The sequence below is a fragment of the Amphibalanus amphitrite genome, unplaced genomic scaffold (genome assembly GCF_019059575.1).
Source record: "Amphibalanus amphitrite isolate SeventyFive unplaced genomic scaffold, NRLGWU_Aamphi_draft 000075F_arrow, whole genome shotgun sequence".
In the NCBI taxonomy this organism is placed as follows: domain Eukaryota; kingdom Metazoa; phylum Arthropoda; class Thecostraca; order Balanomorpha; family Balanidae; genus Amphibalanus; species Amphibalanus amphitrite.
This window is the reverse complement of record NW_024881571.1, coordinates 718636-732354: the sequence shown is the minus strand read 5'-3', so window position 1 is coordinate 732354 and position 13719 is coordinate 718636. Positions and strand designations below refer to the sequence as shown.

Below are 13719 nucleotides of genomic sequence, written 5' to 3'. Positions count from 1 at the left end.
TGTTAAAGTATTTTCAATCGGCTTTTGAGCGAGATAAATTCTTACTTCGCCCTTCTGTAAATGCTACAACGAATTGCCAAGCCAAAAGGGGTCAATGAGTTGAGTTATAATCCTGTCTTCCAAGTTCCAATCCAACACACGTCATCAACCAGTACTCGCAACCCTGGCTAACGTGTCCCAGAGCACAGCACAGCACCAGGCCCACCCGGCGACCGGCGTTTCCCTAGAAGTTCAAAGTACCGTGTTCAAAGATAAGTACCCGGGCCTATGCTGCAGTGATGCGTCACGCTTCGACCAAGGTATATAAAAACACTGCTTCGACATTGTGACATTACTCTTCAGCGTCCGAACTTCACCCGGAGCGCGTCAGAAGCGGGCCATTTAGGGTCTCTCGCGTTGGCTAGCTAAAAATTTGCATCCAGAGAAGCTGCCCACGATTAGCTGCGCAATGGGAAATATCGCAGGATCCCAGGTTCTCACTGGGCCTATGCACGACGTAGATGCGTGATAGTTTCGATGCCCGAGTACTTACCCAATATCCTCAGATAGGAGACCGCTCAACCCGGCTGCACCCAAACAGAACTCGAAACAAACACCAATGAAACGGTACAAAGTGTATATAACATCGCGATAGACTCCTCTTAGGGAATACGGATACATGTAGTATTGGCATGCGGTACGAATTCGATCAATCTCAGCATCTTCATGATTATCAGCAGGATCCACAAATGGATGAAAACATGCGCTACTTAATATAACGATGGAACGAAAACTAATGTATAGAGTAAAAGCAACTATGGAATGCACAAGAAGAAAACTTGCATGTAAAAACTTTCGATACGTACGTACATACGTTTCTATCCGAATGGAATAACAAAAGGAATGTATACGTTCCGCAAATCTATAAAAGCAGTACACAACCGTATAATGCGTGACTTAACTACGTGCATGAACACAACGTGCAACTCGGGACGGATCGCAACACAACGCATACGAGATTCATTTTAGGTAAACTGAGCTACACAAATCAAACTAACAAACAAGCTGAAGCGCTTGGCGAACGGACTCTCGTATCACGCTGAGATTCGACGTCCTCAGCTGGAGCTGCCGAGGGACCGACCACACAGCTCTGAGCGGCGGCGGCCCTTGTGCGACAGGACCCCGCATCACGACCGCGCTGAGATTCGTTGGATCTCGACCATTGGCAGCGCGGAGCCACGGCTCAGAAGCGTGGACAAAGTCTGGCGCCCATTTCTCGCCGCCCTGACCCAACTGGACGGACGTAGGACGGCATCACTCGTTACAAAGGCAATATTGATGACGCGACACACATACCGCGCGCTGAGCCTCACTGACGTCACCCGTCAGATACACACACGGCTAATGACGTCATACCCTGCCTGGCAGGCTCGGTGATGACTCAGACCAGGAGAGCGAAGACGGCCAGCGCGGCCAGGGCTGGCAGTGAGACAATGAGCGCCGGCGCCGCGGCCTTACAGTCGACCAGCGCGCGCGCCTCCAGGAACCCGTTACCTGCGGAGTGTGGGCGGGGAAGGGGCGAGGTCAGCGAGGGATGTGTCCTTTCATACAGCATTGACAGCAAACAGGGCAATATCGGCACATAATAGCACGAGTGGCATGACTGCCACAGGGGCACGACTATGTAAATAAAACATCGACTGGCTGGGCCTCACGAAATCATAATTTATTGAAAGTGGATGCAGCAGCCGAGCGGGAGAAGAACTTTAAAGAACATTTCATCTAGCTGTGCATGGTGATAAAACATCCTGCAGCGTAGGACATAAGCTTCACGTCCTAACATCATATCCCATACACTCGGTGTGTAGTTAAAGGCTGTAGGCGCGACAAACCCTACACAGTGTGTCATGCAGTACACACAACATATCCTTCACAGTGTTTGTCACAGTCACAGCCACGCTATATATCACGGCGCGTAGTAACTGACCGAGGTACTCTGTGCGGCTGCGCTCCACGCTACAGCCACGCTATACACCACGGCGCCACGGCGCGCAGTAATTACTGACCGAGGTACTCTGTGTGACTGCACTCACCAAGCTACAGCCACGCTATACACCACGGCGCGCAGCTACTGACCGAGGTACTCTGTGTGGCTGCACTCACCACGCTACAGCCACGCTATATATCAGGGAGCGGAGCTACTGACCGAGGTACTCTGTGTGGCTGCGCTCCACGCTAGTCGCTACAGCCACGCTATAGACCACGGCGCGGAGTTACTGTTACTGACCGAGGTACGCTGTGTGGCTGCGCTCCTCCTCCGGCACGGGCCGCAGCTGCTGGGCGGCGTCCGAGAAGATGAGGTCGGCCGTGGGCTCCGGAGAGTGGAACATCTTGAAACTGGGCACACAGAGAGAGCGTCCGGTCAGCAGCTGACTCAGGGGCGTCAGACCGTGAGGCATGCTCGGAAATTAAACACCTCGGTTCGTATATGAAAGAAAATACGGAACACGCAAAAAAGGCAGCCAATGCAATTATACAAATTTGCACTGCAAATTGCAATTGAGAGTCTCAGCTATCAAAAACTGTAAACAATAAAACAAAAATCATATCCGGTCAGCGAGTTTGGCACCAAGGTCACTGATCCTACAAACCAGCACGCTGCCTCAATATGCAGTTGAGAGGCACCCAGACCACGCTAAAGCACCCAAACATAATTACAAACAATTCCCGAACACCGGCATGTATTTACCCGACCTACTGACATACCCTACCACTCTGTCTTTCTCCCTCACCTGAATTCGTCGCCAAACTTCTGTCCAAAGTGCTGCTGGGCGTGCAGGAACAGGTTCAGAATGGTGTTGATCTCCGTCTCGTTCTTGTTTTCTCCACCACGAGTCACCAGCGCGTTGGTGCGCACCTCACCGACGTTGCAGTCCTCGTAGTCGCGGATCTGAGCACGGGTGCCTGCGGGGAGGGGGTTAGTAAATGGAGGGTTACATGGCACTAAGGGGTTTAGAGGGAGGACGCAGCGACCACTGCTGAGGGGTGGGGTGGGGAGGGAATGAATCACAGCGATGGACTGAGACGGCGATCACAGAGAGACAGAGAACATCTGAAGAGAATGTCTATGGTTTTTACAATATTTCAGTTTGGTTCGTTTGTTTCTTTGTTAAAGACTATATAATTATATAGATCATGATCCAGAGAATACGTACTAGATGCGACCACGGCGTCTGGAGGAAACGGGCACGTACCGTCTCGGCAGAGCAGCTGATAGTCGGCAGTCAGCTGGTTGCGCGCCCAGAACTCCTGCCGCTTGCCGTCACAGTTTTCCTGGACGGTGGTGTGCTTCACGAACGCCACGTCACCGCCGCCCTCCACCAGACAGCGGAACGCGCCTGTCCGGGGTGGCATGGGGTAAAAAGGAGGGTTACACCGGTTACATGAGGACGTCACACAGTATACAAAGGGTCATCTTAGGTCCACTCACACCCGTCAAATTGGTTTGATTGACTGTCTTGTAGCATGGCGAGCGACTTTGAGCGGCTCTGTCGCAAAGGTCCCTTGACTGACCATCGTCATCGTGGTTGTGAACTTATCTACACTGAATGTGAATATTCGACTAAAATGTGTTGATTGAATGGTTGCCCAATGCCCGTTCATTGATAGAGAGTCAGAGACACATGTCTGTGGACTGCCCTGCGTTTCCTTGTGAGCCGGATTTTCTTTATGCTGACTGGATCGAGGGTCCTTTGACTGACACATGCGATCTCTGACTGACCAGAACGTCTTTAAACTGACCTGTGTGTCCGTAGTATCCCTCAGAGGCGTCCCTGGCGCAGTAGTCGCCGCTCGAGCCGTGGCACAGCTGACAGAGGTTGTACCAGTTGTAGCCAAAGTTGTAGTCACTGCAGCACAGACAAGACAGATAAGGGTCACAACCGGGTATGGCATTCGCCTGACCAGCGCGCTATCATTCGCAGTAAATATGATCGTGACCGCGATAAACGTGCAACATGTCCTTCAGGCAAATTATTCCAACACTGCGTTCTTAAAAAACAACAACAACATAGATGAACGCATTTCGGCGAACAATAAGACACCCAGTACCAACAATCTTCCGTCACCTGCTAAAATACGGATAAACTAACTTATCTGCTATGCACTGTCTGTATTTCCACCCGCTTGGGCGCCACTCTACCCCATTCTCACCTGCTGAGAGCTCCCGGCGCGCACGCCTTGGTGAACGTCTGGGCGGCGGCCTGCAGCGAGTCGCAGCCGTAGCCGCGCATCCTCTCGTTGGAGATGAGGTAGGCCATGGGCACCACCCAGCCGGCGCCCTCCATCACGCCTGTGTGGCACGTCTTCTTGTCTGGCGGCGAGACGGCGGCGGGGCGGTGAGGCAGGGACCGGGATGGAGATTGAGACAAACAGGGCAGGCTAATAATAAGACGATGAAATGATTTCAGATTGAACACCATGATTTCAGCCTCTGACGAAGCGCAGTAGCACGCAAAGGGTGAAAAGCACAAAGGACTGGGCAGTTGCGTACAGAAAAAAATGTGAAAGGAAGGAGCAGTAAAAGCGCGAAAAAGGAGCGGAGCTAAAACAGAGGGAGCTGAGCAACGGATACTCACACTACACAGCCTCATGACAGAATATGAGGGGAGGGCAAGGGAGGGAGAGAACACAGCGAGGGAGAGAGAGAGAGAGAGAGAGAGAGAGAGAGAGAGAGAGAGAGAGAGAGAGAGAGAGAGAGAGAGAGAGAGAGAGAGAGAGAGAGAGAGAGAGAGAGAGAGAGAGAGAGGGAGAGAGAGAGAGAGGGAGAGAGAGAGAGAGAGAGGGAGAGAGAGAGAGGGAGAGAGAGAGAGGGAGAGAGAGAGAGGGAGAGGGAGAGAGAGTGAGAGAGAGAGAGAGAGAGAGAGAGAGAGAGAGAGAGAGAGAGAGAGAGAGAGAGGGGGGGGCGACTCACTGCGCAGGTAGAGCAGGTCCGTGTCGAGGTCCGTTTCCTTCGACACGGCCACCACGAAGAAGGAGGACTTGTCCTCGTCGTAGACCTCGTTCATGATGGGGATCTGGCTGAACTGGTGGCCGGCAGTGTAGACGTCTCCGGCGTCCAGCATCACCATATCGGCCAGACTGCCCGGCAGGGGAGCAGGGCCGCGTCACTGCACTGTCAACGGCTACCATGGCACACAGGCCGGCAGCTGATGCCGCTGGATATAGAACAGCTCGTATGTGCTCGTATTGATATGCTAGTTTGCAAGCATTTCAATTCAAATAAATAATTTGTAAAAAAGCCATGCTGCTAAGTTTCGTTTCTATGCATATCTCACTCACTGGTCCAATTACAAATGGTCTCAGTAACCAACTGTCCGGCATTATTTTAACAGAAGTTACAAATGGGGTTGAGGTAAAGATGGCGAGACTCCAACACCGGCCCACCGGCACCGCTGTGGGTGCAGTACCTACCCGCCGTTGATCTGCCTCATGCAGTCGATGGCGCTGTGGCCGCGGAAGCAGGTCAGCTCCGGTTTGAGCAGCTGCGCGCGCAGCGCTTGCTGTGGTGGAGAGAGAGAGACGAGAGATGTCAGAAGCGGGTGGAACTACACAGCTCGGGAGAAGGCATGCGTAGTATCGGGCACAGCGCGAAGGGAATGGAGGACAGAGACGATGTTAGACCACCAGACGGAGTGGCTGAAACGATACTGCACGTCCAGGTTAAATCCCAGCAGTCTGGCGGTCATCCTAAAGGTGGTCAACATAGCACCAGCTCTCGTCCCTATCTAGGCACTACACATTCTTCTCATTCCACCTATCCACACCCAGACGTCTTAGCCCCCCCCCCCCCCCAACCCCACAGACTATCACCAGCCCTCACAGCACGATCCCCAAGCAGGACGTACCCTCATCTGGTTACACTTGATCTGCTCGGCATAGGAGGTGACGCAGAGACGAAGCGCGCCCACCGGGCACGAGCGCACTTCCATGATGTCCTTGTACGCGTCGCCCAGGTAGCGCAAGTAGAGCTGGTCGTCGTGCTTGATCGGGTACAGAGACACGGTAGAGTCCTGAAAGGAGACACAAAGAGCACGACCGTGAACGGTGCAACAGAATATGGGAGGTAGGCCTTTGCGACAGTACTGTGTGTGGTCTACAAATTGACAGGGCATCTATAGAAAACACCAGTATACAGAAGAGTCTTCTGTATACTGGTGTTTTCAGATGCCCCGTGAGAAGAGTTAATGCTATCGTTAAAACCGCCTCCCTCCCTTCTCCACAGGTCCAGCGTCTATCAAGACTGACTCAGAGATTCGTGGTGTCTTCCTATATCACTCCGACTCACCCGAGTCACCCAAACTCACCCGAATCGCTCCAACTCACCTGGAAGAGCAGGTTGGGTCGTACGCCGTACCGGTACGACTCGAACAGCGCGAACCGATAATCACCGTATTCGTCCGGCTCGACGGGAGAGGGCGAGCCGTAGAGGTTCACCGCCTCCTGGTGAAGAGCGTCAGAGATCAGTGTCAGAGAATAGCGACAATAGCGTCACAGGATAGAGTCATAAACGCATGTTACGTTTAACAGGTGTACGCATTATGGCATTACACAAAATTATGGCATTATGCATACACAAAACCATGCACACACACACATACATACACAAAAATGTCAACTGACTCGATTGACCACACTATCAGTCAGACTATAACGAACCTTCAGGAAGCGCTGATACTTGATCCTGAGGTCATGCGGCTTGGCTGAGGTGGTGAGCACCGCGTGGCTGGGAATACGTCCCCAGTTGCACATCTGGTAATCGGCCAGGGGCCGCCGGCCGCCGTCGAGGCAGACGAGCTCAAACTCGTTTTCGTCCATGTCGGCTGGAAACGGGACGTGCAGTCGGGTCAGTTGGCTGGGGAGAGAAAAAGAGGGAGGGAGGGATGGAGATAGGGAGAGGAACAGGATGGAGAGGGGAAGGGAAAAGGAGGAGAGTGCGTAGGATATGCAGATGGGGGGTGGGGGTGGGGGTGGAGGGTTTCGTAGTAGTTGGCGGTGAAAATAAGGAACATCTGCCGGTACAGTCACCCGCGGGATAGTGGTCAGTGGTGTTATAGGTACTAAACATAACCTACACTGGGACACGTAATAAATTCCCGTCCCAGCGGCCTATCCTTGCCTCATCCCATGCTACTTTTTCATAATTCTAGCTTAAATTGCGCGGCCTTGATGGGTACAGTAGCTGAAGAGTATAATATCTTCAATACCTATATGTCCACAGCTGTATCCCTCCCAACTCACGCGGTATGGCGGTGCTAGTGATGGCGTCCTCTCCCGCCACGCGCACGCCGACTCCCTTTCTGGCGTTGGCCGCGATCACCTCGCTCGGAGTCGAGTGCTTCACGAAGGCGATGTCACCGGCCTCCACGAGACAGCGGAATGCGCCCTCCATGCCGGCGTATGGGTCGGCGTCGGTGCACTTTTCGCCGGGCTCCTCTGCGCCGCACAGCGCGCACAGCTGGTTGGAGTTGTCACCTGAACGGCAGACAGATGTAACGTAATAATGACCTGATCAGTATACAGAGAATGTGTGTCTTCCTTCCATAGCGAGTTTTTCTGTGACCTGAGCACTGACTTTAAGATTAAATAAAGTCAATCACCGTTCCAGCAGTTGACGAAATTCCCTACATCCAGTCGCCGCATACACTGAAGAGTGAAGACTGATCATTTGGTAGCAACTTAATTAGGTGGCGGCTTAGAAAAAAAACTGTGATATCAGTGTTCATCAAGATATCTCCTTTTCACCAGAGAATCATGTGTGTGATTATCCTCACCTAGCGGGTTGTACTGCGTGGTAAGAGCGCCCACGGCACAGCTGTCGCCGAAAAACTCCGACACTGACTTGACGTGGTTGTTGCAGTCCGCAATGCTCATCTCACCTTTGGACATCAGCTGCAATGCAAGACCGGCATTCAGCCATTAGCTAACGCTTCGAGCAGGCAAACGAGAATCCCGAGCAGCTATACTGCTACTGCTAGCAATACGATATAGTTATTAGTTATATTACGGATCCAGAGTCACATGCTAGCAATAGCGATATACTAGTTATATTACAAATCCAGGGTCATAAGCAGTTACGGGAGCATGCCAGTGATTCGAAAGCATGCCATTTTGCAGAGAAAATGGAACTTACGAAAAATATATTAATCATGGTGCGGTTGACAAGGCTCATGACACCACTCGTTCGTGACCAACAGACATCCCCAATAGACACACAGAGTCTTACCTTTGCAATCGGCATCACCCAGCCGGCCAGGTTTCCGACGCCGGAGAAGCAGGCCTTCTTGCCGCGGATGTCGGCCAGCCTCTGGATGTCCGAGTCACGCTTCACTACGGCCACGGCGTAATACTCGCGCACGTCACCTGGCAAGGTGGTACAGAGAGACGCCGGAGCGTCGTCAGAACACGACTGCTGCCTATGAGCGCACACAATGCGGAAAGTTGAACGAAGGAGAGCCGTGAGCGAACACGGAAAATGCGGAATGCGCACGCACACACAAACACTTGTTTGCAGCGCTGTAATGGTACGCTGAGAAAAACTAACGCCATAAACTAGATAATGTCGACATGAGTTAAAACAACACTTACTGTGAGAGATAACACGCAACCAACTGCGCGACAGGTCATATAAAGTAAATTTATCAAAAATATATCCACATGGCCTAAAATAGGAACAAGGCAGGATGTAGGAATCCAGAGAGGGCGTACCAGGCATAGAGCATAATTAGTTGGAGCGTTCTGGAACTGGTGAGTGGTGACACAGGATGATGTGAAGTGTTTGGATCTTGTCCTTTTCAGGGAAATCCTGGAATATAAAGGAAATGTGGTATTGGTCAGACTTGGTCGAGTACCTACGTCCATATAAAAGGTGTAGTCAAACCATGGTCGGCGTTCACCGCAACCGGTTCACCAGGGACTGTCTGACAGGTGACCCCGCCAGTGAACAGGTTTGGTGTCTTTCACCGGCTCCACACACAACACTTCATTCACAGTCAATGCCAGCCTCAGACTGACCGCTCCCGGACCAGCGGACACACGCCCAGTCGCGGGGCGGTCAATCATCGTACAGCTAGACACAAGCGGGCACTCACACAGTGCCACACACGACACCAGATCGACGGTATGACACCAAGCCGGGCCGGCGCGCCGCAGCGGAGGTGCAAACTCGCTACACAGGTGACTCACCGTAGTAGAGCTCCTGCATAATGGGCACCAGACTGTGGAACCGGCCGGCGATGAAAGTCAGGCCCGGGTCGAGCACCACCATGTCAGCCTGGTCTTGGTCGACCATCCGCATACATTCGCTGCTGTCAAAACCCTACCAAATGGAGATGTAGAGTGAGTCTGATGGTCCGTGAACAGGCGATCTCGCCCATGGGATTCTCGTCTGAATAATATTCATTATCATAATATGTACAATAGGCATCTTTACAGTCATTTAATCTACCTAACTTACACAGCACACATGCACAATGCACACTTAAAGGGACCCTCCCACCTTAACATTAGATTTGAGTTGAGATAGCCAAAATGGGGTCCCTGGCTCACAATTACCGGTTTCGGCACTCACAACATCGAGAAATGCCTTAAATCGGAAATATTGAATTTCAAAATTGCAGCATTTTGATTCAGAGGGGCTAATGCTTAGGAATACCCCTCTGAATGTGTGACGTCAGCGCAGATATCTAACGATTTTTAAATGTTTGACTAAAACGTTTTGTAGCACGCGGTGGTATATGCTATTTGCGCGCAACATCTGCCGCAAACGCCGCACTTCTAAAATAAAGTCGCTAGAAACAGCGGAGATCCCAAAAAAAAGTAAACAAAAGTAAAAGTCTAATATCTTGAAAACCGGTGAATATTTTTTCGGTGAAATTTGGTAGATATTCGTTTTCGCTCTTTCTGAACCGAGCGACATCACTTTCATGCCAATTCATAAACTTTTTTGAAGGTGGGAGGGTCCCTTTAATCCCATGAAAATGAGACACAGGTAAAAGCTAGCCGTTAGGATACTGAACAATGTAGAGCATGCTGCTTGTTGATTGCTGTACAGAAAGTTTTGGAATGCTAACAAGAACAAAACAAACAGAAATTGAAAGAAAGCAGATGTGCCTATGAAAAATGAAGTAAATGTACCTCAGAAAAGCATAAACCAAAAAAAAAGTAGTTACCTGTACACACTCCACCGAAAATGCATTGAAACCAAACTTGTAGCTGTCCTTTATCAATGTTTGGTTGAAGTCTGTGCATTTTTGCTCTTCAAAGGTGTTCAGGGTACACCACCTGATGTGACCAGCAAACTTGGCTGAAAAGAGAAAACAGAGGCACCAATCAAGATCAAGATGTCCAAAAGATACCTTTTGACCTTTTTATCTAGATATCTTTTTATCTACATAAATGTGAAGATGAAGTCCAAGTAGATGAAAAAAAAAACAATCTACCCTGACCCAAGCTTACCGACTAACCTACTAACCTTTAACCTACATCCTACCAACCTTGCTACCACTCATACTTCATCTCCAGATATACCCAGATCTGCTGAGCCAGCCGACCAAAACCAGCTGGAAATCCGCAGCAGCAAGCACCAAATACCACCAAACACCAAAACATTTGGTAGAGAATTTACAACTGTGCACTTGAGCTGATAAAACAAAACCAATAAAAAGTCAATTTTTCCCTGGCCAATGCTGCTGTGTTGGTAAATGTGCAGATGAAGTACGGTGAAGATAAAATGTATAATCTAGCCTGAGGGCTGTTCACGGGCACCTCACACTGCTGAGTGCGGTGTGTGCAGCAGACATGGGGGTAGAGGAGGGATAGTCCGTATGACGTCACACAGCTGTGTGCAGTGACCGAAGGCTGGTATACTGGTATACTGGTATACTGGGATATTGGGAAGAAAATAGGATCAGAAGAACCTGTGGTTTTCCCACTCATTACTGGATTATCATTGTTTTCTTCTTTTCCTCTGTTCCATCATACATTGTACATTCTGTCCTTCCAGTGTTTGTCAAGTTCTTTTTTGAAGTTGTTTGTTGTGTCACAGTTGATTACGTCCTCTGGCAGGCTATTCCAGAGATCGACGACTCGATGTGAGAAGAAACGTTGTCGGAGAGCTCTGCTTGCTGCTGGTTTTCTCAGTTTCTTGGAGTGGCCTCTGGTTGGGGCATCTTCTGGAGCCACTGAGAAGAAGTTGGACCAGTCCATTCTGATTTTGCCATTGAACAAGTTGTATACCGTTAGCATGTCTCCTCTGCCCCGCCTGTACTGCAGAGTGGGTAATCTCAGTCTCTTGAGTCGCTCATACGGAAGGTGCCTGATAGCTGTTATCATTCTTGTTGCTCGCTTCTGGACTTTCTCAACCTTCCACTGGTCTCCAATAAATAGAGGTCCCCAGGCGGTGTTTGCGTACTCGAGAACTGGTCGTACCATCGCTTTATAAACCAGTGGCAGGGTCGATTCATCAAGCTTCAGGAAAGTACGCTTGATTACTCCGAGGGTCTGATAGGCTTTAGCTACCACTGCGTCGGTATGAGCATGGAAATGGAGAGAATCGTCGATTATGACTCCAAGATCTCTTTCTTGGGTTGTGTTTTCCAGCTTGTATCCCGCCATGGTGTTATCCAGCTTTGGGTTTGTGTTGCCGATGTGCATTACCTTACATTTTGCAGTGTTGAAGGGCAGTTGCCATTTAGTTGACCATCTCAACATGTTGTCCAAATCCTCTTGTAATTGTTCAGCATCTTGACCACTAGCTATTGGCCTGTAAACTTTGGTGTCATCAGCATAGACTTTTACTGTACTCTTGACCTCGTTTGGAAGTGAGTGGATCGCTGCAACAAACAGGGTTGGTCCGAGGACACTTCCTTGGGGCACTCCACTTGTAACAGAGGTCCAGTCAGAGACTGACCCTTCAAGTACAACCCTCTGCTTCCGATTCGTTAGAAAACCTTTTATCCATTTCAAGGCTGACGTAGGGATGCAGTGGAGTGGACGGAGCTTGGAGCCTGTGCATGGTCCTACCGCACACAGGACCCGTGAACAGCCAAAAGTAAGTGACAGCCTCCCAGCTTACCAACCATACTTCATCTACACATATTTATACTTGTGTCCCCCAAGCACCATTTTTCACACCATGCTGAGCCAGCACAGAGGTTCAGCACAGCATCACTACAGTCTCACACAGCTCCACACAAATTATACACCACATCACTGACCACAGTAAATCTAGGTACATCACAATGCCCACATGGATAGCCCTGCACAAACAATAACTCATAGATTGAGATTGCCAAACTTAATCCAGAGGGCTGTTCACGGGCCCTGTGTGCGGTCAGACCGCACACAGCCTCGAAGCTCCACCCACTGCGCCCCTACGTCAGCCTTCCGTCACCGCACACAGCGATCGCTGTGGCCGGTCGGGACTCGCCACAGCGGACCGTCCACCGCACGCAGCCGTGACGTCAGAACCGCCAACCCATCCCCTACCCCCACGCCTGCTGGACGCATCGCACACACCGCGCGCAGCATTGTGTGGTGCCCGTGAACACCCCTCGGATTTCCACAAGGTGACGAGCACAGGACTCAGGAGGAACGAAAGATCATACAACTTGCAAAATGACGGTAGAATCGGGCCTTACTAACAACTGGATGAAATCAGGTGGCTGGCCAGCTGGCGACATATGATAGCTATGGCACTTATTGATGTAAGCACGGTAGTAGATGGTGAGCATGTAAAATGGCACTCATAAAAATTGATAGATATTTAGTCGCCTATATCTCGCACCCATACATAGGAATCTCTGCTAGGTAGCGCCAGCATACCGCGCCAGCTCGCAAATCATTCAAAAAAATAGTATAGCCCGTAGAATCAATCTGATTACCGTCTGAGTTGAAGAAGTTGCTAAGCATGAAAACCAGCAATATCACAGATGGGAACTTCATTTTCTGCTTTAACATCCAGTGATTCTTGCTGAAGAACCTGCGACTTGAGAAAAAGATCAGACTGGTTATGAAGTACTGAACAATACTGAACCTACAGTTGATACTCTAGTGAATATTCATTGCGATTTTGACTGCACAACCGATCACAACAAATGGGAAACACACAAATCTACGGAAACTACGTGATGCTGTTTGTTCAAAATATGCAAAATTGTGCAAAATGGGCAAGCAGTATCTATCAAACAAAATAGAATAATCAACATTGGTTGCTGACGTCATAAAACCTTGTCAAATGGCGTTGATCTAATTTTTAGTTCGAAAGCATGAAACCCTCATATATGCTACCATGATAAAAATAAACAAAACCACCTTATAAGCAATGATTTCAAATGGACAAAAACTAAAAGAAAATTGTTCTGGCATCTACCTTCAGACGTAACTGCTTAATTAACTTCGCAATTGGTCGGATTTTTACAACGTCATTAATACTAGATGGCTATTTTAATTAAAAGCAAGACTTGACTGATAATGACAAACGTGGCGCACCAGGCGCGCCATTACGTGGGTGTGTCTGAGATCGCGTTTGATGATGGCGGGGTATTGCCGCGCTGACTGCGCAATGCGCATGTCCATTCGAGAGAGTTCTCAAGAATGCGAGGTCTGTGCCCTGCAATGACTACTAAAGAATAATCGACAGAAGGGTGACGGGCACGTTCATAGACCAACTGACATCGAAAC

At 49.9% G+C, this 13719-nt stretch overlaps 1 protein-coding gene across 5 annotated transcripts; it reads right to left on the bottom strand.

The window, feature by feature from the left end:
* Positions 1 to 599: 599 nt before the first annotated feature.
* On the bottom strand, positions 600 to 13520 carry LOC122379305 (melanotransferrin-like). 5 transcript variants are annotated; one of them, XM_043361385.1, is made up of 18 exons: positions 13409 to 13520; positions 12921 to 13024; positions 10209 to 10342; positions 9223 to 9355; positions 8264 to 8400; positions 7812 to 7929; positions 7279 to 7512; positions 6697 to 6860; positions 6364 to 6480; positions 5886 to 6050; positions 5452 to 5540; positions 4952 to 5118; positions 4192 to 4351; positions 3781 to 3887; positions 3234 to 3377; positions 2772 to 2943; positions 2267 to 2376; positions 600 to 1533 (listed from the first exon to the last, which is right to left on the bottom strand). In XM_043361385.1, exons 2-18 carry the CDS (start codon positions 12994 to 12996, stop codon positions 1421 to 1423), a joined length of 2340 nt encoding a protein of 779 aa, XP_043217320.1. In that variant the 5' UTR covers positions 12997 to 13024; positions 13409 to 13520; the 3' UTR covers positions 600 to 1420. The 5 variants fall into 5 exon arrangements, with proteins under 5 accessions (XP_043217320.1, XP_043217319.1, XP_043217317.1 ...); XM_043361384.1 differs by lacking the exon at positions 13409 to 13520 and adding an exon at positions 13164 to 13209; XM_043361382.1 differs by lacking the exon at positions 13409 to 13520 and adding an exon at positions 13147 to 13204.
* Between the last annotated feature and the right edge of the window lie 199 nt (positions 13521 to 13719).